At 51.9% G+C, this 19,887-nt stretch overlaps 3 protein-coding genes across 7 annotated transcripts in view; all 3 read left to right on the forward strand.

Annotated features, from left to right (window-relative positions):
* The window catches only part of POU2F3 (POU class 2 homeobox 3), a 34,331-nt gene extending 27,536 nt beyond the window's left edge, over positions 1-6,795 (forward strand). Inside the window, exons 6-13 of the mRNA XM_052697043.1 lie at positions 299-401; positions 3,180-3,262; positions 3,381-3,563; positions 3,770-3,911; positions 4,018-4,154; positions 5,137-5,298; positions 6,240-6,306; positions 6,659-6,795. Coding sequence (XP_052553003.1) covers positions 299-401; positions 3,180-3,262; positions 3,381-3,563; positions 3,770-3,911; positions 4,018-4,154; positions 5,137-5,298; positions 6,240-6,306; positions 6,659-6,795 — 1,014 coding nt within the window. The remainder of the gene's footprint in view (positions 1-298; positions 402-3,179; positions 3,263-3,380; positions 3,564-3,769; positions 3,912-4,017; positions 4,155-5,136; positions 5,299-6,239; positions 6,307-6,658) is intronic.
* Positions 6,796-11,070: 4,275 nt separating this feature from the next.
* Positions 11,071-14,079, forward strand: LOC128087591 (TLC domain-containing protein 5-like). Of its 2 annotated transcripts, none has more exons than XM_052697301.1 (3): positions 11,071-11,160; positions 11,449-11,645; positions 12,207-14,079. In XM_052697301.1, exons 2-3 carry the CDS (start codon positions 11,450-11,452, stop codon positions 12,743-12,745), a joined length of 735 nt encoding a protein of 244 aa, XP_052553261.1. In that variant the 5' UTR covers positions 11,071-11,160; position 11,449; the 3' UTR covers positions 12,746-14,079. The 2 variants fall into 2 exon arrangements, with proteins under 2 accessions (XP_052553261.1, XP_052553262.1); XM_052697302.1 differs by lacking the exon at positions 11,071-11,160 and adding an exon at positions 11,300-11,361.
* On the forward strand, positions 13,169-19,036 carry LOC128087590 (TLC domain-containing protein 5-like). 4 transcript variants are annotated; one of them, XM_052697299.1, is made up of 4 exons: positions 15,082-15,943; positions 16,398-16,597; positions 16,995-17,116; positions 17,194-19,036. In XM_052697299.1, the coding sequence occupies exons 1-4, from the start codon at positions 15,924-15,926 to the stop codon at positions 17,587-17,589; spliced, it is 738 nt and encodes a 245-aa protein (XP_052553259.1). In that variant the 5' UTR covers positions 15,082-15,923; the 3' UTR covers positions 17,590-19,036. The 4 variants fall into 4 exon arrangements, with proteins under 4 accessions (XP_052553260.1, XP_052553259.1, XP_052553257.1 ...); XM_052697300.1 differs by lacking the exon at positions 15,082-15,943 and adding an exon at positions 13,169-13,265 and having other exon boundaries at positions 16,995-19,036; XM_052697297.1 differs by having other exon boundaries at positions 15,083-15,202; positions 16,995-19,036.
* The last annotated feature ends 851 nt before the right edge of the window (positions 19,037-19,887 follow it).

A 19,887-nucleotide genomic window follows, 5' to 3' on the forward strand; every position in this document is an offset into this window, starting at 1 on the left:
CAAAAAATGTCTTTCAAGCATTAACTTTTTTCAGTTAGAAGCACACGTTCTCCCCGTGGATGTCAGTGTGTGCATGGAATTTTTTCTTAGCAAGCTGAAACCTTCAGATCCTGGGGCAGCTCTGGACCTGCAGCTCTACTGTGCACAAAGGACACATATGAGATGTGCAGCAATTAAATGAGAAGTGTGAACGGGGTCAAGGGCAGCGTAAAAGATCGGGGAGTGGGGAACCTCACAGAGAGGTGATGCTATGCAGAGAACTGACATCTCTGGACTTTGTTGTTTGCTTTTCTCGTAGGATATGAGCTCTCTCCACACCCTGCAGCAGCTCGTGTTGCTTCCCGGCCACATGCAGTCCGTCCCTCAGTTCCTCCTCTCCCAGTCCCAGGCAGGGCAGCAAGGTAAGAGCACCGAAAGGAGCGCTGCCGTCAGCAGATCCCTACTTAGGAAGAGCCCTCTCTTCTCCCTCTTGTCGCTTTTAACCTGCACCGCTGGGTTTCCCCAGCCCGATGCTCTGTCACCAGATGGGTTTCCCCGTCTCTCGTGGGGTTTCCACCCGCGGACGGCGCTCGGAAGGATCGGCGCTGCGCTGTGCGCTCCTCGAGTGCCACCTGGGGGCCGCCCCAAATCCTGCTCCATCCGTGGGGCCGGGACGTCTGTGAGGAGAGAAAGGACTGAGGGCTTAACCCAGTGCTTGGGCAGGTCCTCCTGGCGTTGTCTTTATCTTCGGTATTTGGGTGGTGTTCCTCCAACAGGCACCACACAGACGTGCCATTGATGGAGCTTATGCTGCTTGTGGAGAGGCATAGCCCCCAGCCTGCCAGATGCAAAGGGGTTTGGGCCCTTCTTCTTATTCCTATTTATTCCAGCACAGAAGTCCCTCTGCATGAGCCAGAACTCAGGACTGAAACCCTAAAAGATCTGCAGCTTGAGTGCAGCCATACACACACAGCTCTGAAAAAGTATTATATTGTGGGCAAGTGGGAAGCCTGTCTCTTATCTTCACTCTGCCAAGTGGTGCTGAGTGATGCATCAAGAAACTCTCTGATGTATGTTTGACAATAGGTGTACATTTGACAGCAGCCCAGAATTTAGATTATTGGAGCTGGCAAGGCCGGGATAATCTATTGCTCACCGCCTGGTTTTATTCGTATATAATAAGAAACACACGATGCTGGAGAACAGAACTTTGCTTCCTTTGATAGAGTTACGGTTTCTGCTGTTAAGCAGGCTGCTCTGGCAGCTGCAGCCCTTCCAACAGATGGCCACTTGTTTGGCTGTGACCCCTTCTGCTTCCAGACTCGATGGAGACAGGATGCTCTGGCGTGTGGCCAGCGTGTTGTGCAAGAGCACTTCCATTTGAATAGATGATTGTCAAGCGTTAATGACCCTCTGCTGCGTGCAGGCACAGCCACTGGAGAGCGAAAGTGGAGGCACAACTGGGTTTGGTGCAAGGAGAAGCTTGGTGAGGGTGATGCAGAGGCAGACCTGAAGGCATCCCTCAGGCTGCACATCCTCCATACATCCCGAGTTCTGACCGCTGGGTACATCAGGTCATGCATTTCATGGCCAAAGGGTCTTGGTTGTGGCTTTAACCTTTGCAAGAGGTTTGGGGTTGATTTCAGTGCATTCAAGGTGTTTTTAAAGCAGAGAAGTTCCCAGGGCCGATTCATGGTGCGGTGCGCAGCCCTGCAGGCAGCAGAGCCGGATACTGGAGGAGAGGGGGGGAGCTGTGTGCGGTGAGGGTGGAAGCGAGCAGCCTGGGAGATGCTGGGAATACTCTCAGCCAAAATATTGCTGCTGAAGACTTCATCTCACGAAAACAGCCTGTGTCTCATCAGCTGTCAAACCGGTGAATCCTGAACCCAGTCCGTAATTTTCATTTCAGCTAGAGCTCAGCTCTTGCAAAGGTGTTCAATCATGTTTTTAAAGACTCCAAATGACAGAGCATCCGCCATGTCCCTAGGCAAGCCATTCCTGTGATTAATTACCTTCTCTGTTAAAAATGTGCACCTCATTACCAGCCTGCATTTGAAATTCAAAGTTGTTCCAGCATTAACGAAGGCTTACTGAGGCCCCAATCTAAATAAATAAATGGGATCCTGCACATTCAGATCTAAATTAAAAAAGGAAAGAGAGAGAGAGAGGGGGAGAGAGATTCTGGAGATGATCTTTTTTTTCCCCTTTTTTCAGCACAAGTCCATAAATGTCTATAGATTTCCATATAATTGTCAGTTCCAATCAATAGAAAATATTGCCTGTTTCAAGAAGGGCCGTAAATCCTCGCTAACCTCCTCCGACTTCACCCACAGCAGACATCAAGAGCCCAGCTAAATGTCTGTGGAACTACACTGCTTTAGCTGCTACTAAATCCTTTAGGACGTTCCCTGCAGGATGCATGGGCTTGTGCACAGCAGCTTGTCAACTGAACAATTCCATGGCATCCATAAATACTGCTTTTTGTTAGTTTTATAGATTTCCTCTCTCTCTTTTTCTTTTTTCCTTTCATCATCTCGTGTCAGCGTACATATATTCCAAAAGACATTCAATTTGTTTGAAATAGAGCAAGGGAGAAAAGAAAGGGTCAACGTGACATTTGGAAATGAAATGTGTTGTAGAGAGCAGATTGGGCAGGTTCATGAGATTAACTGTGGGATCAGGATATTTCTAACATGATCAAGTACCTGAAAGCTGGAGTCAGCAAAGCTCCTCTTGGAAATAAGGTGCACTATCACAGCAGTTACAGTGATTAAGTGCTAGCAGAGATCACCACTGAGAATGTGATAAATTCTCTGCAGCTTGGCATCTAAAATCTAATTTAGATGTCTGCAGAAGATGTCTGTGTCCTAGCTGAACCTGGTGTGGATGAGCTCCATGCAGGGATCAATGGCTGAAGTGTTTTACCCACATCATTACTCTCATAATCCCTTTTGGCCTAAAAGACCATGAAGTGAAAGAAATAATCACAACCAAAACCCAAACTTTCCTGTCTTGTAATCCGCTTTGGAGCTGCTCCCACTTGCAATGGCCAAAAGTCCTAGAAGTCATGCATTGTGAAGACGAGCTGGCTGAAGTTTTTCATTTAGACCTTCTTGAACCTTTCCCGTGGGGCCCTGCTCTGCTCCTGGGTGCTGACAGAGGAGTCAATCTGATGGGATGTCTCTCTTTTCTCTCCCCAGCCTTGCAGCCCAACATCCTTTCCTTCCCCCAGCAGCAGGGCAGCCTTCTCCTCTCCCAGCCAGGACCCAGCCTGGCATCGCAGGTAACTTCCCCCATCCCATGCTGCCACCAGGGAAGCACCCCTGTATGCAAATCACTGCTTTATTACGGGTGAATGGCAATAGAAGTTGTCTCTATGCATTTTTGTGGTTGTCTTGTAGGCTGTGGGTCGCTCTGGACTCCCTGGCTCATCCGTCGAACCTCACCTGGATGTACCCCAGCACCTGCAAGTGGCCAAGCACCTCACTCCATCCGGAGCATCCGAGGAGCCCAGCGACCTGGAGGAGCTCGAGAAGTTTGCTAAGACTTTCAAACAAAGGCGGATCAAACTGGGGTTCACACAGGTGAGCAGCTTCCTCTAGAGGAACACTGGTGTCGTTCAGATGGGAGCACATTGGGCTGGGGGGGAGTTTGGGGCAGAGGGGTGGGTGGAGGAAGGGCGTATATGGATGGAGGAATGGCACATACAGTGGCAGGTATAGATTTGCTTTCTTTGGAGTTGGAATATCCCTTCCAAATGTGTTGTGTCATGTTGTGTCATCCCCGGCAGGGTGACGTTGGCCTTGCCATGGGGAAGCTCTATGGCAACGACTTCAGCCAGACCACCATTTCTCGCTTCGAGGCTCTCAACCTCAGCTTTAAGAACATGTGCAAGCTCAAACCTCTGCTGGAGAAGTGGCTGAGTGACGCGGGTAGGTGACGTTCCATGCGTTCATTCACTTTACGAGGTGCCACAGTTCCCAGAAAGGAGCTGGAAATGAAAGCAACTTCGGTATCTTCCCTTTTCCCTCTCCCCAGAATCTGCTCCTTTGGATTCCTCCATGAGCACTCCCAGCTCCTACCCCTCCGTGAACGAGATGTTCGGACGGAAAAGGAAGAAGCGAACCAGCATTGAGACCAACATTCGCTCCACGCTGGAGAAAAGATTCCAAGATGTGAGGAGAGAATGTTTCAATGTGTTGGGAGCTCTCCACCACTTTTCTGTTTGTTCTGATGGCAGGTTAGGAGCATGCTTGGGAAGATGCCTCCTTGCCCTCTTCTCTTTGGGAGCTGCTGGGCAGCTCCTGTGGGTACAGGAAGGAGCCAAGCATTGCCACTGTGGGTGCTGCCCAATCATTTGGAAAGTGGAGCCTTTCACTTCTTAAACATGAAGGTTTTCCAGAAAAATCACTACAGAGCTTTCAGTCAGTTGGGGTACATCAATCCATTGAACATTTTTCACTAAAACTCTTTCTGACCAGCCCTCATTTTTTCTTGTTTCCTCCATCACATCAAATTTTCCTTCTAAGACTGTTGATGAGAACAAAAGGCAGACATTTTCAGGTCTTTCCAGGCAGCTCATTTTTTAGCTGGTATGTATTCTTTGTAACAGGAAAGCTGCCCTGGCATCACCATGCTGGGTTGTTTTTCCCTTGAAGTCTCCAACTCAGATCAGAAACCACAGAACTAAATGCTGTCAAGTGTGCCAGAAAATGAATGAGTCGGAAAAAAAGAGGATGGGGGTACCTTTATAAATGAGGGATGGGGGAAAAAAAGAGACGAAATGGTTTTGTGGGATGGTGCAGGGATGCACAAACAGCACTCGGGGCTGTGCCCAATAGCCATGACCTTCCTCTCCAGCAACAACTGAAGGTGGTGCTGGGATCAAAGCGCTGCGTGCTTTGTGCAGCAGCAGGGCCAGGCTCTGTGACTCATCCCCGCTGATTCCATGGGATCTGATGTTGAATCTGAGGTGCTTGTCTGGTTCGCAGAACGTGATCTCTCATGCAAATGTTTACCTTTTTGCCTTAGAAGCAAATTTTCTGCCCTCTCCAGTTTACAACCCACCCCACCCTTGTCCAGCAGCAGAAGAATGCACTGACGCCATAAGTCAGAGATCTCTGGGGCCTTCTTTAACCTCCTGCTATTTCTTAGCAGAACCCCAAGCCCAGCTCAGAGGAGATCTCCTTGATAGCAGAGCAGCTCTCCATGGAAAAAGAGGTGGTTCGAGTCTGGTTCTGCAACCGGCGCCAGAAGGAAAAACGGATCAGCTGCCCAATGCCATCCCCCATCAAATCGCCCATCTACAATTCCAGACTGGTGAGATACTCGACTTCCATCCGTGCAGAAATGCAGAATGCACTTCAGTGGTGTTATCTGTCCTTCTCACCTATTGCACGCATCCATTTTGGCGAGAGTATTTTTGTTGCCAAGAAAGATGGAAGAAATTGTGAGAGTTAGTGGAAACACATCCTGTGTTCTGTTGGATAACAAGTTGCTATTGCATTTCTGCTGGTTAATATTTGCCCAGGAGCTCGCGTGTGTAAAAGTGGCAGGAATCTCCCTATGGTGCTGGTAGTGGAGTGAATGTGAGTGGGAGGGAGAGGATGTATTCATAAGCAATATTCTATCTGAAAATCTTTTGGGTTTTGGAATTACCTATTAGAAGGCAGAAAAACACCACGAGAAGCTTGGTCACTTGTTGCACAACCCCTTTGGTCTACAGTTGCAAGCACCAAATGCTGCTTGAGAGCCACGAACTCTTAAAGCAGCAGCTTTGGTGGATGCTTATCCTGTGGATGCATCATGCAAAGTGCTCATCAGTCACCCTGAGCAACGCATTGCCTGTAGTTGAAGTATCTCAGTTGGACTCTAGGTGCCCCAGGCTCGCTTTGATTACAGCCACCAAATTAGTAATACTCACATGAGAGTTCTCGCTCATCAAGAGCTCCTCAAAGGAAATGGGGCTATTTGTGCTGAGACCAGAACAAGCTGAGGCATTGCTGAGAACATCCAGAGGGCAGCAGTTCCTACTGCTGACCTATACATTTAGATCAGGCACGTTTAATACTCATTCTGGTTTCTTTGCACGACCCTGAATGTGGGAGTTGTGCATGTCCAATAGAGTATGAAGAGGTGTAGGGGGGGGAAGGAAGCATGCCTGGCAGCCAGCATGTTGTGAAGGAAATGTGAAGGAGTGGCCCTTTGGGATCCACACTGCCAGTGCCATCTGCTGACCGCCTGTCTCTGTTCCTCCTCAGGTTTCTACCTCAGGGTCCTTGGGGCCCCTCTCTGTCAACCCGGTGCACAGCACCATGCCTGGGACAGGTAAGCCCTGACATGACAAACCACCTCACTCCCATTCCTTCTCTCCCTCCTCTGCTCTTGCTCTCAGGCCACTTGGCTTCCTGGCCATGATAACCCTGGGGAAGTAGCCCAGCATAGTGTTGTCTGAGGGGTGAGAAGAGCAGAACCTTTCTCTTGGCTGGAACAAAGCCATGGAAAGCTTCCCGGGTGTGCTAACACCTCCATGATAACCCCATTGGGGTGCTGAGGTTTGGGAGCTGCACACCAAGCAGCCAAAGGAGGGCACTCCAGCACAGGGTGGGAGCAGGAGGCTGGAGGGGCTGGGGCAGAAGGGGGGAGATCCCAGCCTCACTCTGCTCTCTCTGCCGTGCAGTAACATCATCGTGTTCCCCAGGGAACTCCAGCAGGCCTTCATCCCCTGGCAGTGCCCTCCATGCCAGCAGCCCCAGCACAGCCCAGAGCAACTCCAAAGCTGCCATGAACTCGTCCGGTTTCAACTCTTCAGGGTAAGGTGGAGTGGGGGTAGACGTGGCTCAGTCCCATAGGTAGAGATGAGAGAAAAGCAGAGGGACTTCAGGGCAGAGCACGCAGCCCTGCAGAGGGCCCAGCAACATGGAGCCACACGATGGCATGTCATTACACACCAGGCTCCGAGCCTTCCTCGTTACCTCACTGGTTGTGCCCCCGCTGCTCTGCCCTCTGCACCCGTGGTTTCTGCCGCTCGCTGCACGTGACATCACGGATGCTGCGTTCAGAGGAAGGCAGCTGAGAGCAGAGGGCACTGAGTGTAGCTGCTGGGCTTTGAGTCACGGATCACCCAGTGCCATGACTCAGAGCTGCGCTGACGCAGAGGAAGCCCCGCAGCCACATGTGGGAACCAGCAGCTCCGTGCAGGCAGCTGCTCAGAAAGAGAGGGGTTTGCTGTGAGCTTCCTGCAGGGCAAAGGAGCACTCGCTGGCTGCCAAGTCTGAGAAGGAACGCAAGTGGGATAGGAATGGTTTTATGTTTCGAGGGGAAAAGTCGACCACGTGGTGATCGTAGCTCTGATTCGCTGTGTCGCACGCAGATCTTGGTACCGATGGAACCAACCTACCTACCTCCACTGAGACCACTGCGTCCCGTGTACGAGGAGCTCTGACCTCCAGCTATGGACCAACTTCTCCAGGAACAATGCTTGGGGCAACATCTGGCGGCACGGTGCCTTCCCAGCACTGCCCAATGAATGTTAGGGGAAGCCCGAGCAGCAGAACTCCAGGGACTCAGGCTGCAGCTGACCTCCCCGAGGGTCTGAACACCGACAGTGACATTTTAACTCTCTTCCACGCATTCATTCACTCCAAGAACGAGCCCTTGCTTAGCTCTATCAGCATGAAACACTGCCCTCTGCTTGCAAACCTCTGTGCTCACACCGGACTGCCCGGCAATCCCTCGTCTGGAAGGATTCCTATGTCAGGACCCTCTTTCCCCCCACTCATTTCAGAGCTTCCCATGAGAAGGGTCTGCCATGCTGTTACTGGCACGCACACGTACCAAACCCCAAACTGAGCCGAGGTCACCCAGTTCATTTCAGCAGAGACCCGTGTCTAGATGGCAGCCTTGGTTTCCATTGGCTTCCAAGGCCAACGATTGTGCTTTACCACCACGCTTGCTTCGCTTTGAGCCCTTCTGCTTTCCTACTGATTTTTTTTTCCTTTTTTTCCCCTCTTTTTTTTTTTTTTTAATATTAAGTATTTTACAGCTTGCTTTTATTTTTTTTAATTTTAATCTTTTTTTTTTTTTTTTTTTTGCTTTTTTTTTTTTTTTTTTTTTTTTTTTTTTGCTTTAAAAAAAAATTGCCTCCTTTTGCAAAACGTGTGTCCAGGTCTTGTTATTGCTCCCAGCTGCCCGATGGAGGACGGCACTGTTTGCAGCCCCTCGGGAACTTCCAACTGCAATGACCACAGAGTCAATTTGTGTAGGTTTGATGGGACAAAGACGAGTGTTGGCCATCCCTTCTTTCTGTTGTTCATCCATTGGGCTTTGATACCAAACCTCTGGAGCAGTGGTGCAATGTGCTGGTTGCCCCAGCTGTGCTATTCTCTGCCCTCCTTCCTCCTTGCAGGAGGTTGCACTGCTCAGCTGTGAGACCGGAGGCAGTTGGGTGCAAGAGATGCCAAAGGGTGGCAAATGTCACCTTCCATATTGCTGGGGAGATCGTGGTCGTGTCACAGCTCTCCTCACATAAAGGGGTAAATATTTAATGCTGTTAAGTAGATCGGAGCGATGCAGATTCCTGGTTGGGTTCTCAATGGGCACAAGGCAGTGAAATTAGAGTAAATGGGTGTTTGGCTCACAGGTTGTAAATAGACATTTTTTGAGTAGTAGCTCTGTTGTTTTTGGTTTCGTTTTTTTGTTGGCTCTTTTTAGGTAAATGTGAGCTTTTTGTTTGTTTGTTTTTTTCCCTAAGTAAAATCTCTCCTCTGACACTTCTTTTTGGGGACAAATGTATTCGATTCAGTTGTTTCTTATCCTGCTCCATCAGTGCTGTGTGATGAGGTGATTTGCCATAGGGATCTGTGAGCTGCACGGGGCTCTGAGCTGCTTCACACAATGCACCGAGCCCTGTGTTGTGTATAGAACTGCATCTGTAGCTTCACATGAGGTGTATGGGAGAGGGACAGGCACTGATTGTAATGAGAGAGAAGTGAAAATGATAAGGTAACTTTCTTTTTTTTTGGGGGGGGGGGTTGTTGGTTTTTTTTTTTTTTTTGGAAAAAAAAAAAAAGAAAATATTTCCTTTTAAATATTAAATCAGTCAAAACGTGGAAACGAAAACTTTCTTTGTGATTTAAAAGAAGAAGAAACGAATTATTTCCTGCCGGGAAAGTAAAAATGAGGATGGGGAGCCCTCAGCCAACCTCTGCATGGCCATTCCGAGGGCACTGCCTCCCCCCTGCACTGTGCACAGCCCCATGCATGGGGATGGCAGTGACCAATGGCTCCAAGCTGATGTATTTTTTTTTTAACCCTGGGTGTTGGAAATGTTTCTGGGATAACATGCAGGATGAATGCATTGAGATGTGTGTGACGCCGCTCTCAACTTCCTGCATGACCTCGGACAAATCACTTAATCCCCATTAGGTGATGGCGATGGTAATCCTTCCCTTCCCTTCTCCTGGCCTTCAACTCGTGCAAAACACAACAGCTCACCAGTGGTAAATGAGGCACTGCGTTCTGCTCCCACCACAGGGGGCATCGGTTATAGCAATGTTACAAAAAACTCCCGTTTCCAGCTCATTAGTGCTATGAAAGCCTCACCTTATCTCGGAGATAGGAGCTCAGGAGTGAGCGTTCTGATTGCCCTCATAACCCCATCCTATACACTTAAACAGGCAGCCCCATGCTAACCCTGTAGCTGAGCTCTAAGCACTGTTGGGTTCAGGGTCAGCTGATAGCACACTTCAACTCTTGGTAAAAGGGTCTTGGAGGTTTTCAAGCCAACAAATGTGTTACCATACCTGGCAGGAAACGACTGCTTTTCAAGCCTCCCACAGCCATAAAACAGCAGAGCAGGGAACAACTGCTCGTGGTGGCAATGAAAACCACCGTAATCTACAGGACAACCCAACCTGTTGCCCATGCAGACATCATCTGTTGGTGCATTCCTGTCTGAAACACCTCTGGGTCCCATCCTATTGCTGCTGAGCATCAGGGATGCAACCCCGTTCATCTCCCTCCTGCAGAATGGCCATTCACAAGCTTGCTGGAGAAACGAGCTGATCCCAGGTAGCCTCACAGTCAGGCTGAGGACACGGCATTGCTCTGGGAGCTGAGCTTTGCTCTCCTCAAGCCAGAACTCAGCCAGCATCCTCAGAATGGGGAGAGAGCCCATCCAGGTGCTCAGATGCACACAGCAGGTGTTACAGCATCCCAGGTGACATTCCCACATGACCACTGCAACAATCAGGGCTGAGCAATGTGAACGCAGAGACAGCAGGCTGTGACCTGATCCACCCATGGGATTGAGCTCTGCCTGGTCGGGGCAGGGCCAGGAATTGGGGGTTTTTTTGCTATTGATTTCTTTGAACAGAGTGAACTCAGTCTGGGGCAGCAGAGCTCTGCTCCTCGCCCTCCCCAGCGCTCTCTGTGACCTGAGGGCAATCCTGGAGCATCCTGAAGTGTCTCAATGTGCCCTCCAGGTCCATCCCCGATGCTCACAGCCCTGGGGCTCACCTTCCTGGTGGTGGTAATGAAGCACCCAGCACTCCTGCACCTTCAGGCCGAAATTCAGGCTCAAGTTATGGATTGTTGTTTCTGGGCAGCAGGATCTGGAGCCTGAGCTGCAATGGGACTCCTTCCAAAATCACCCTGAGATGAGGACACTCATAAGATTTGAGTGCTTGCTGCCACCACCTGCATGGAGCCCTGTGGGCGTAGGAAGGGTTTGGGGCTGTTGGGGATGTGGGGCACCCTTCAGACGGATTGAATGAAACCAGAACCAACACGGCGCTGACTCCGAGGGTTTGGGAGCAGCGTGGCCCTTCCTGGTTACTCACCTCTGTTCTGGTTCACTCTTCCTGTTCGGCGTGTTCCTGACACCTCCAGCTCATCCATCCCCGCTCCCCAGCCCTTATTTTCATCCCTTTCTCCCATCGGAACAACAGCTCCACAACAGCGTGCGAAACCAGACAGAGAACTCCGGAACGCTCCGGAAAAAAAAAAAAAAAAAAAAAAAAAAAAAAAAAAGCGTGTTTTCCGTCCCTATGGGGTGAGCGGAGGGCAGGAGATGGGCGGGCAGAGGGAGGAGGATAGGATAAAAGCAGCCGGAACGATCCGCACCGCCTCTCCGGGCTGAGCCGCTCCCGCAGAGCCGCGAGGGAGGAACGGCAGCTCCGGGTGAGCGGTGGCGGTAAGGGGGGGGGGGGAGTCTGTCAAGTCCCGGATACCACCTCCATCCCTGGGGTATTTTAGGGCCGGATGGGGCGGGGGTGCGGTGATCGGGTTCGTTGCCACGCGGTTTAGGGCGGAGGAAGGAGGAAGGGCGTACGGGGAAGCGGTGCTGAGAGGAACCGGCTGCGTTCGGTGCTCGTGGGCAGGGTGCGAAGCGCGTTTGGGAGCTTTCATGGACGCGGGTTAAGTGAGCATCCCCCCCCGCTCATAGCTCCCTTTCTCTCCGTTCAACAGGATGCTCCCCATCGTCCTCGAGGTGCTCGGCAGCCTCCTGGCCTGGCTGTGCCTCTATGCTGCTTTCTGCCTCTGGAACAGGCATCGTTCCCCCGAGTGGAGCTGCCGCCTGGTCACCCTGCTGCACGGGGCCATCGCCACCTGCCTGTCTGGATACATCGCCCTCTGGGACGGCCCCTGGCCTCTGAGCCATGCAGGTGTGTGGGGGGCCTCACCCTGACACGTCCTCACATCATCCTACGGGCGGAGATCCAACTGCTTTTGCTGTCTGTCCTCTCACGTGCGTGTTTTGGGAGCATGGCAAGGCTCCGTCCAGCTCCTTGCTTCTTCCTCAGCATCTCCTACCTCTTGTTGTTGTCCTACCCAGGCACTTGCTGAGGGTTCTCAGATTGAATTTCATTGCTCTGCTGCTGTCAGGTGTGGCAATGTGGAAAACAGGCTCGATGCTGTTTGCATCTGGGAGGGCATAATAACTGCTGGCACCAGAGCGTGGGCTTCTGTTTGTGCTTTTCTATCGTTAAATCTCAAATAGTTCTGCTGGTGGGGTCAGGCACTCCCACCCTCCTTTCTAAAAGGGCGGAGAGGAAAGGAGAAATGTGGTGTGGGCTGTGGGAGAGCAGAGCTGTGCATCCTGGTACCCAGAGGCCCCATAGGATAAGCTTGGAAAGCAAAGAGCAAAGCTCCAACCTGTATAGCTCAGTGTTCTAGAAGAATATCCTGAGTGAGGCCCTACATTAATGCATCCTTTTTCCTTTCAGGCTCACCAAACACCACTCTCCAGGTCCACGTGCTTTCCCTGACGCTGGGTTATTTCATCTTCGACCTGCTCTGGTGCTTCTATTTCCAGACAGAGGGAGACCTGATGCTGCTCCATCACACGCTGAGCATCTGCGGCATGGTGCTGGTGCTGGGCTTGGGCAAATCTGCCACCGAGGTCAATGCAGTGGTGTTTGTCAGTGAGATCACCAACCCGCTGCTGCAGACCCGCTGGTTCCTGAGGGAGATGGGCCTCTACCACTCCTTCCTGGGGGAGGTGGTGGATTTCTTCTTCGTGCTCCTCTTCCTGGTGCTGCGCATTGGCGGAGGAGCTCTGATCATGTATGCCATGGTGACGGCCCCGGATCCCAACTGGATCCTCAAAGGGGGAGGCCTGGCCATGTACATCGTGTCCTTGGGGTTCATGGTTGAGATCTGCCGCTTCGTTAGGAGGAAGATGTTGAAAAAGTACCATTCCTGGACGCGCCTGAGGAGTGTGGATGCACCTGTGAAAACAAATGGGCACTTGGCAGCTCACTGACAGTGACTGTGGATGGGACCCTGGCTGCTGGAGCCTGTAACCGTGACAAGAGCACCTAAAAGTGGTGTGGAAATGACATCCTGGCACTGGCAGCTCTCTACAAGCCCTGGGGGAGATGGATGGTCACTCAACACGTGGGAAAGCTGACCAAATAGGGAACGCAAGGAACATGCTGTGTCTGCTGGGCTGCTTCCTCTTCCAGCCCGTAATGCACAGCCTGCAGTGGGGCTGTGCCAGGCACATCCACAGTGCATAGACTGACTTATCTATGATTGTGTTGGAGGCAGTGTTATCTCGCAGTGCAGCTGGAGTACCTGATCTGGAACATCTCACCCTCTCCCCAGTGGAGCCAGGTACGGGTGTGACCCAGCCAGGATGTACTCAGTGTTGTTCTCTCTTCAAATGGGACAAAACATTGGACCAAGTGCTCGAATGAGAGCTTGTGAACAAGGCTGAAGTGCCCATAAGGGGACGGTGGGGTTGTCCTTGGTGTGAAGTAATGGTGCTGTGGTTCGTGAGGGTGAGGCAATGTTCTACCTCATTGTTTTTAGCAATACATTTCCTTCTTTTTAATACTTGCATTCAAGGAGATAGTGATCTCAGAGCAGTGTGACTCCACTGGTTGGACAGTGCACACCTCTGTTCCTTGCAAACAGGAGTCTGGAACCAGACTTGTGCCGAACGCCTCCTCATGGAGCGCATCACCTCGCCTTGCACTGATTTCAGAAACTCAGGTGCTGTGTGTGTGAGGGCTGACAGAGCAGAACCTTCTCTGGATGCTTTGTCTGTCTTGCTGAATGCAAGGCTGACAGGAGTCTGGTGCTTATTTCCAGGGGTGACAGTGATGTTGAGGTGGATCTCAGTGTGACATCACTCCATGCAGTTCTCAGCACATGGATCAGTTCTCTTCTTTACCTCTCAGAATCGCATTCTGACTTTTCCCTGGGGTTGTAATGTGAATTTCCCTCGACTTGTGTAGCAGCATCCTGCTGGAGCTCGAGAGCCCCTGCAGCTCCTGGTGGCCTTTGTCACACGTGTCACTGCTGTAGGGTGCAGGAGGGGAGCAGCTCTCTGCCCTTATCTTGCTAGCTGGGCTCTGCTCAGCACTGATAGCTGGGCTGCAAGGTGTCTGGAGAGATAAAAGCTAATAGCATGAATGAACTGAATGTTAGGTGTGACCTTTGGGTGCCAGGCAGACCCCAGGCACGCAGCAGGTCCATGGGGTTGGGCGGATGGAGCCTGGGAGGAGGGCACTTTGGGGTCATGGGCTGCTGTGAGAGCTCCCCAGAGTGATCAGACTTCCAATAAAGTTGCATTCTCATTTTAAAAGGGAACAGTTGCTGTAACATTCTTTTGTTCTGGGACTGAAGGAGGCAGCTGGAGCTAATGAGGCTGGGCTGGATGGGGCAGCCTGGTCTGGTGGTTGGAACCCTGCTGTACCCCAGTTCTTCCAGGCAGAACAGCTGGCTGCAGTGGCTCTGTGAGGTGGGAAGCAATGTGCCCTCAGGTGGTCATGGCTGTGTCTCAGCTCAGGCATGGTTTTAGTGTTAAACCTCTGCTGTGATGCTGGAAGACCATCTGGCTCCACCCCCACCATCCCCTTGCATTTCTTACTTGCTGACCTTGGAATGGATGTGATTTTCTTAATGCTGGCCCCTGATTTTTCTGTTAAACACCTGTGGGGGAATTTATCATCACAGAAAGTGACCGCTGCTGTGCAAATGACCATCAGCAGAGGTTTCTGTCCCAGGTTGTTTTGCTGAGTGCTTTTTGTGTGCAGGCAAAGCGAGCCCATTGGGATGGCTGACTGTGCACAAAGAAGGAAATGAGAGCATGAGCTGCACCTCACTGCTGCTGCCATCCATTGGGTGAAATCTAACGTGCCACCTCACAGCTCACTGCCTACCATTTGTTTGTGTCATATGAGCCAGAGGAAAAAAAAAAACCACCCATCCAGCTCCTCTGGAAGTGACTTCTAGCAATAAATGATCCTCTGAAGGCTTTGAGTTTAGAGTCTCAGGGCTTCTTAGTGCTATAACCATCATTGCTGTTCCCACCTCGGCAAACAGGTTGCTCTTTACCCCGAGCTAGCACAGCCCCATCCCATTTATTATTTATACCCCCTGCATGTGGCGGGGGGGTGGAGATTCGTGATCCTTGAAGTCCCTTCCAACCCTGGCCATTCTGTGATTATTGAGGCTGCTGCAGCCGGCCCAGCAAAGGCGGAGGAAAAATGCGATCCGTCAGAGCGACGGGCGCGCAGGTCAACGTCACAAGGATGCCGGCCCTCCATCCGCCGGTGGGGTCAGAGGTCCCCGTCCCCCCCCCCGCAGCGACTGCCGTCTCTCCTCCCAGCCGCCAGGTGCCCCCCGCCCGCCGCTGCCGTTTCCTCTTCCCGACGGCCCCATTGCGGCGGCGGGGCTCGGAGCGGTGAGTCCGGCAGCTCCGGGGCTGCAGGTGGGTGCGGGGCTCCGGGAAGGGCTCGGTCCGGTTGCTCGGTCTGCATCTGTGCATCTGTGCGTTGGGTTCCTCCGGGTATCGAGACGCGTTTAATGGCTCTAGAGTCTGCTTTTTTCCTTTCCTTCCTTCCTCCCCCCCGCGGCGCTGCTGATAGCATCAACCCTCTTTTTAAAGCAATAGTGAGGATGATAACAGTAATGGCATTGCTGTGCTTTTTAAAGGATGTCGACCTTTACGGAGGTGTAATTCACAGATGCAATACATACCGTGTATCCTAAGGGCAAACATTTAGTTTTGGGGCGTGATTGGAAGAAGCCCCCACCTTTTGTGTCTATGGAGATGTGTACAGGTTGCTTCTCTCCTCCTCTCCTGGTGCTCCGCTCCCTTCCGTCGCTCAGGATTCCTCCTGCCTCACCCATCCTGAGCCGGGTGCCTCGAGCTCTGCTGCTGTCACCGGTCGGAGCGGTTCGTCGTGTCCGTGTTTCATCTCCCCGTGCTCCCATTATAACATAATGGCTTTGTTTATCCCGCCCAAGCCGTGCTGGTGATGCTTAAAACAGGCCGGGCAGGACGGCTGAGTCAGCCCCGACCCCGCACCACGTGCGGTCCTCCCGGTGTTCCCCACCGCAAACCGGACCGGTGGCACTCGGTGACACAGCTGTGACACGGCTGGAAAAGGTGCCGTGACTCAGCTCCTTCTGAGCGCTCAGCCATAACGATGCATCCCTCAGATTGCAGGTGTGTGGGCATCGCTGCTAATCCTTTGGCATCTCACAGGTTTGAAGGTCTTGGTGCCACCCACAGGTGGGAGAGCTCACTCCTCTTTTCACCACTCCTGTGCATCCCTGCGGCGGGGGCAGTGGGGTGGGGAGACTGGTTAGCGTTGGGCCTAGCAGGGGACCATGTGGTGTGGGGGTTTTCTTGGATTTTGTTTCAGGAGAGGAGGAACCCAGGTAGCAAACAGCACGACTGAGCGTATCTGGTGGGGCAACACAGGCTGGTTGAAGGGCAGGCTAAGTGAGAAGGGAAGGGGCAGGAGTAGCATGGATCTACACATGGAGCTCCTCTGCCTGTCCCTCACGCAGTGGGATGAGCATCAGCTTATCCCAGCAGGTCCAGCATTGTGGGGTTGTGCTGACATGATCAAATTTTAGAGCTCCTGATGCCTCTTGTCCTTCCATCCCTGTGGCAGGATGCTGCTCGCCCTGCCCCTGCGGGCAGCCTGCAGCCTGCTGGCCTGGCTTTCCCTCTACACGTGGTTCTGCCATCGCTACAAGCACCGGAGCTATGAGTGGAGCTGCAGGCTGGTCACGCTGACACACGGCATCCTCGCTACGTGTCTCTCTGCTTACATAGGCTTCATCGACGGCCCCTGGCCTCTGAGTCACCCGGGTGAGTGGCAAGAGTTGTGGTGCTGAGTCCCCCCCGGGTGGGTGATGGCATGCGGTGGGATTTTCCTGTCACCCCGGTGTGGATGCTGGGATACAGCGTGGATGCATTTGAAAAATGCTTGCGAGGATATCTGATGATGTCTGATATCTGATTTATTACTGAAAGTGCTAGGGAAATGGGGAGAGTGGTGCTGCGTTTTGCTGCTTTCGTGCCCTCCCCAGCTGCAGAGTGCAAGGTCGCACTGGGTGGCCATTACACGCGTGCAGCTGTCACTAACAACTGCAGGATTGTGGCAGAGCTGTGACCAGCCGTGCCGAGGGCGAATCCCCCTCCTGCTGCAGGTCCCACCTCTCATCACCTCTGTGCCCTGACGCTCTGCCCGATGTCTTTGTTGCAGGATCCCCAAACACAACCCTGCAGGTCCACGGGTTGTGCCTGAGCCTGGGTTACTTCCTCTTCGACCTCTGTTGGTGTGTGTACTTCCAGACGGAGGGTGCCCTGATGCTGGCCCATCACCTGGTGAGCATTGTGGGCATCGCCGCATCGCTGGCGCTCGGTGAGTCGGCCGCCGAGGTCAACGCCGTCATCTTTGGCAGCGAGATCACCAACCCACTGCTGCAAGCTCGCTGGTTCCTCAAGGAGATGGGCTGCTACCACAGCCTCACGGGGGACGTGGTGGACTTCTTCTTCGTGGTGCTGTTCACTGGGGTGCGGATCGGGGTGGGGGCCTGGCTGATGTACTGCGAGCTGACCTCACCGAAGCCCCGCTGGTACATCAAGCTGGGGGGTGTCGTCATGTACGCCGTCTCCTGGGTCTTCATGGTCAGCATCTGCCGCTTCGCCCGGAGGAAGAGCATGAAGAAATACCACGCGTGGAGAAGCCAGAGGGGCAAGGAGCTGAGCTTGAGAACGAACGGACATCTGAAAAGCCACTGATGCTGAGTAAGGACTTCCTCAAGCTCACAGGCTGGCAAGGAGGGGATCGTGCCTGAGATGCCGCTGTCGGGAGAGGAGCCAGCACACGTTAGCAGTTCTGGAGCCAAACTTATTCCTGGCATAACTCCACTGAAATCCATGGAGCTATGCCATGGGTTCTTGGGATCCGCAGCGCTTGGCCTGGCAGAGGCTGGCTCAGCGTGTACGTAAGCACACCCTAAATTACACGAGTGAAAGAAGGGCTACTTTTACCTCCTAAACACAACTGGTCCAGCAGTGCAGGTGTACATAGCAGTGCTAGCAGCTTCCTCCTTCGGTGCTGGTGTGATCTCAGAAGAGATGGGAAAACAGCACTAGATATTGGTGTTCTGTACAGTCTAGGCAGCTAGATGACTCTTCGTCCTGCTAGGAAGAAGCATGTTGGAGTGTTTTGTGGGAGCTGGGATTCCTGGCTCATCCTCCAGCCTGTTGGGTGACCTTGGGCAAGTCCCTGAACTTCCTAACCCAGTGCCTCATTTCCCCATCTGAACGGGGGGTGATGGAGCTGGTCCATCTGTTATGCACTTTCAGACCTTTACTCGAGAGGTGCTATGGAAACACAAAACGATGGTTGTCTCCACTTTGTTCATTATCCCCGTGTTTCCTTTGGGAGAAGTGATGGTGGTGGTTGAGCTACCCTTTCTAATTCCATTCTGTAACTTATTTGCTAACACATGGATAACTGATTTTCCAGTAGAATCAGCAGCTCTGCTCAGCGTGAGCGCCTTGCAGGACTCGGTGCTCTGAACCCCAAAGTTGCCATCCCTCATGTGAAGCACTTTGGGGACTTTTTCCACTCCTCTTCACCCCGACTGTTAAAGTTCCAGCCATGCTTTCCAAATCCTGCCTTTAGCCCTCTGGGTGAGCAGTGTTCTCTATAGGAGGAACCCCATCAGGACTTGCAGTAAGTGGTTTTTGGGTGGACCCCTGACGTGGGCACTGCTGTGTCTGCAAAATGGCAGCTCCTCTTTGCTGTGCTATTGGTCGTTCCAGATTCAGGTCAGTGCATCTGAACCCAGAGTCTGGCACTTAAAGATTGTGGAGGAGTGTAGGTGCTGGGAAGATGACTGGAAAATGCAGCTCACTTAGAATGAGCATTGATGTTTTTCCCCAGGACAGTAGCTATCAGTTTTGACAAGAGTATTTCCTGGGATATGTGATTAGAGAGTGTCCAGAATACACCTCCAAAACATGCTGGTTAGGGTGTGATGTTACAAAGCAAGGCTTGTTGTCTGCCTTCTGGGCTCCAGCATGGAATCCCAGATCCAAGGAAGGAGTACAAAGCTGTGGAGCACACAGTGGGATCTGTCCTCAGGCCCATCTGCAAAGGGAGCTGCAGAACTAGCGTGAAATAATAACTTGTGTTTGAATTACTGTGTAATAGCAACTAATGTTCCACCAGTGAATGGTGTAGATGCTTTGTATGATGTTTTATAAAATAAAGATTATTTAATTACTGCTTGATGTCTTTGGGTGCAGCCCTTCTGCCGTGCTGCATGGGTCGGTGTTGCCAGGGGAAATTGTGTTTGATGTCAGAAGGTGAAGGTCTGTTTGGTGTAACAGATGGGAAATAACACCATTCTTCATCTCAGTAACAAATCCCTTTTCCAATTGGAGGACATCGATTCAAGCAGCAGCAAGAAGACTCCATGGCAGCGCTCACAGCAGCTTTGCCCTTATGGGTGCTGCTGCTTTAATTATGCTGATGTGGAAAGAAAGCTTAGTGCTATAAAAACACTCACTGTGGCTTGGCTTATCCAGGTTTAGGCACTGTAATACGCTGTCACAGTGGAAGCCATGGTAGATTAGCCTATCTGTGCCTCAACAAAGTCAGCAAAGTATTGCATGTGTCCCAGTGACTTAAAGCAGAGAGTGGCCCTGTATGCAGTTCCAGTGGACTGGATGCAAAACAAACTGCTTGTCTATAGAAGCAAACCATGTGCCTGTGTTAAGGCATGGATGCTGAAAGGCTCCCACACAGCAATGTGGAATCTGACAGAATAACAAAAGGCAGAAGACTTCATCAATTCAGTTTTTATGCTGGGGGTCAGCAAAGCTCAGCTACACGACCTGCAGCTCTGAGTCAAGGCACGCTGGTTCGCAAAGCTGTCTGTCCTTCATTGAGCTCTGCAGGGTGAGTTGTTTGTCCCCAAGTTGCTCTCATGGTTTGATTATTCCCATCTGAAACGCGTGCCAAGTCGTCCTCAGGTTAGAACGATGCCACTCGCTGCTCTTCGTGCCCCAAACGTGAAGCTATCAGGGCTCTATCAGCCTCCTGTCTGCGCTCGTGCTGAGCCCATAGAGGTGCTCACGGA

Source organism: Tympanuchus pallidicinctus, unplaced genomic scaffold (assembly GCF_026119805.1).
Source record: "Tympanuchus pallidicinctus isolate F22 unplaced genomic scaffold, pur_lepc_1.0 scaffold30, whole genome shotgun sequence".
NCBI lineage: Eukaryota > Metazoa > Chordata > Aves > Galliformes > Phasianidae > Tympanuchus > Tympanuchus pallidicinctus.

Bases quoted from the DNA above. Each gene is read 5' to 3' on its own strand.
- LOC128087591 (XM_052697301.1), top strand. From the start codon at position 11,450: ATGCTCCCCATCGTCCTCGAGGTGCTCGGCAGCCTCCTGGCCTGGCTG. The intron at 11,646-12,206 runs GTGTGTGGGGGG...TTTTCCTTTCAG, and splicing joins CTGGCCTCTGAGCCATGCAG to GCTCACCAAACACCACTCTC.
- LOC128087590 (XM_052697296.1), top strand. From the start codon at position 15,924: ATGCATCCCTCAGATTGCAG. The intron at 15,944-16,397 runs GTGTGTGGGCAT...TCCCTGTGGCAG, and splicing joins ATGCATCCCTCAGATTGCAG to GATGCTGCTCGCCCTGCCCC. The intron at 16,598-16,994 runs GTGAGTGGCAAG...TCTTTGTTGCAG, and splicing joins CTGGCCTCTGAGTCACCCGG to GATCCCCAAACACAACCCTG.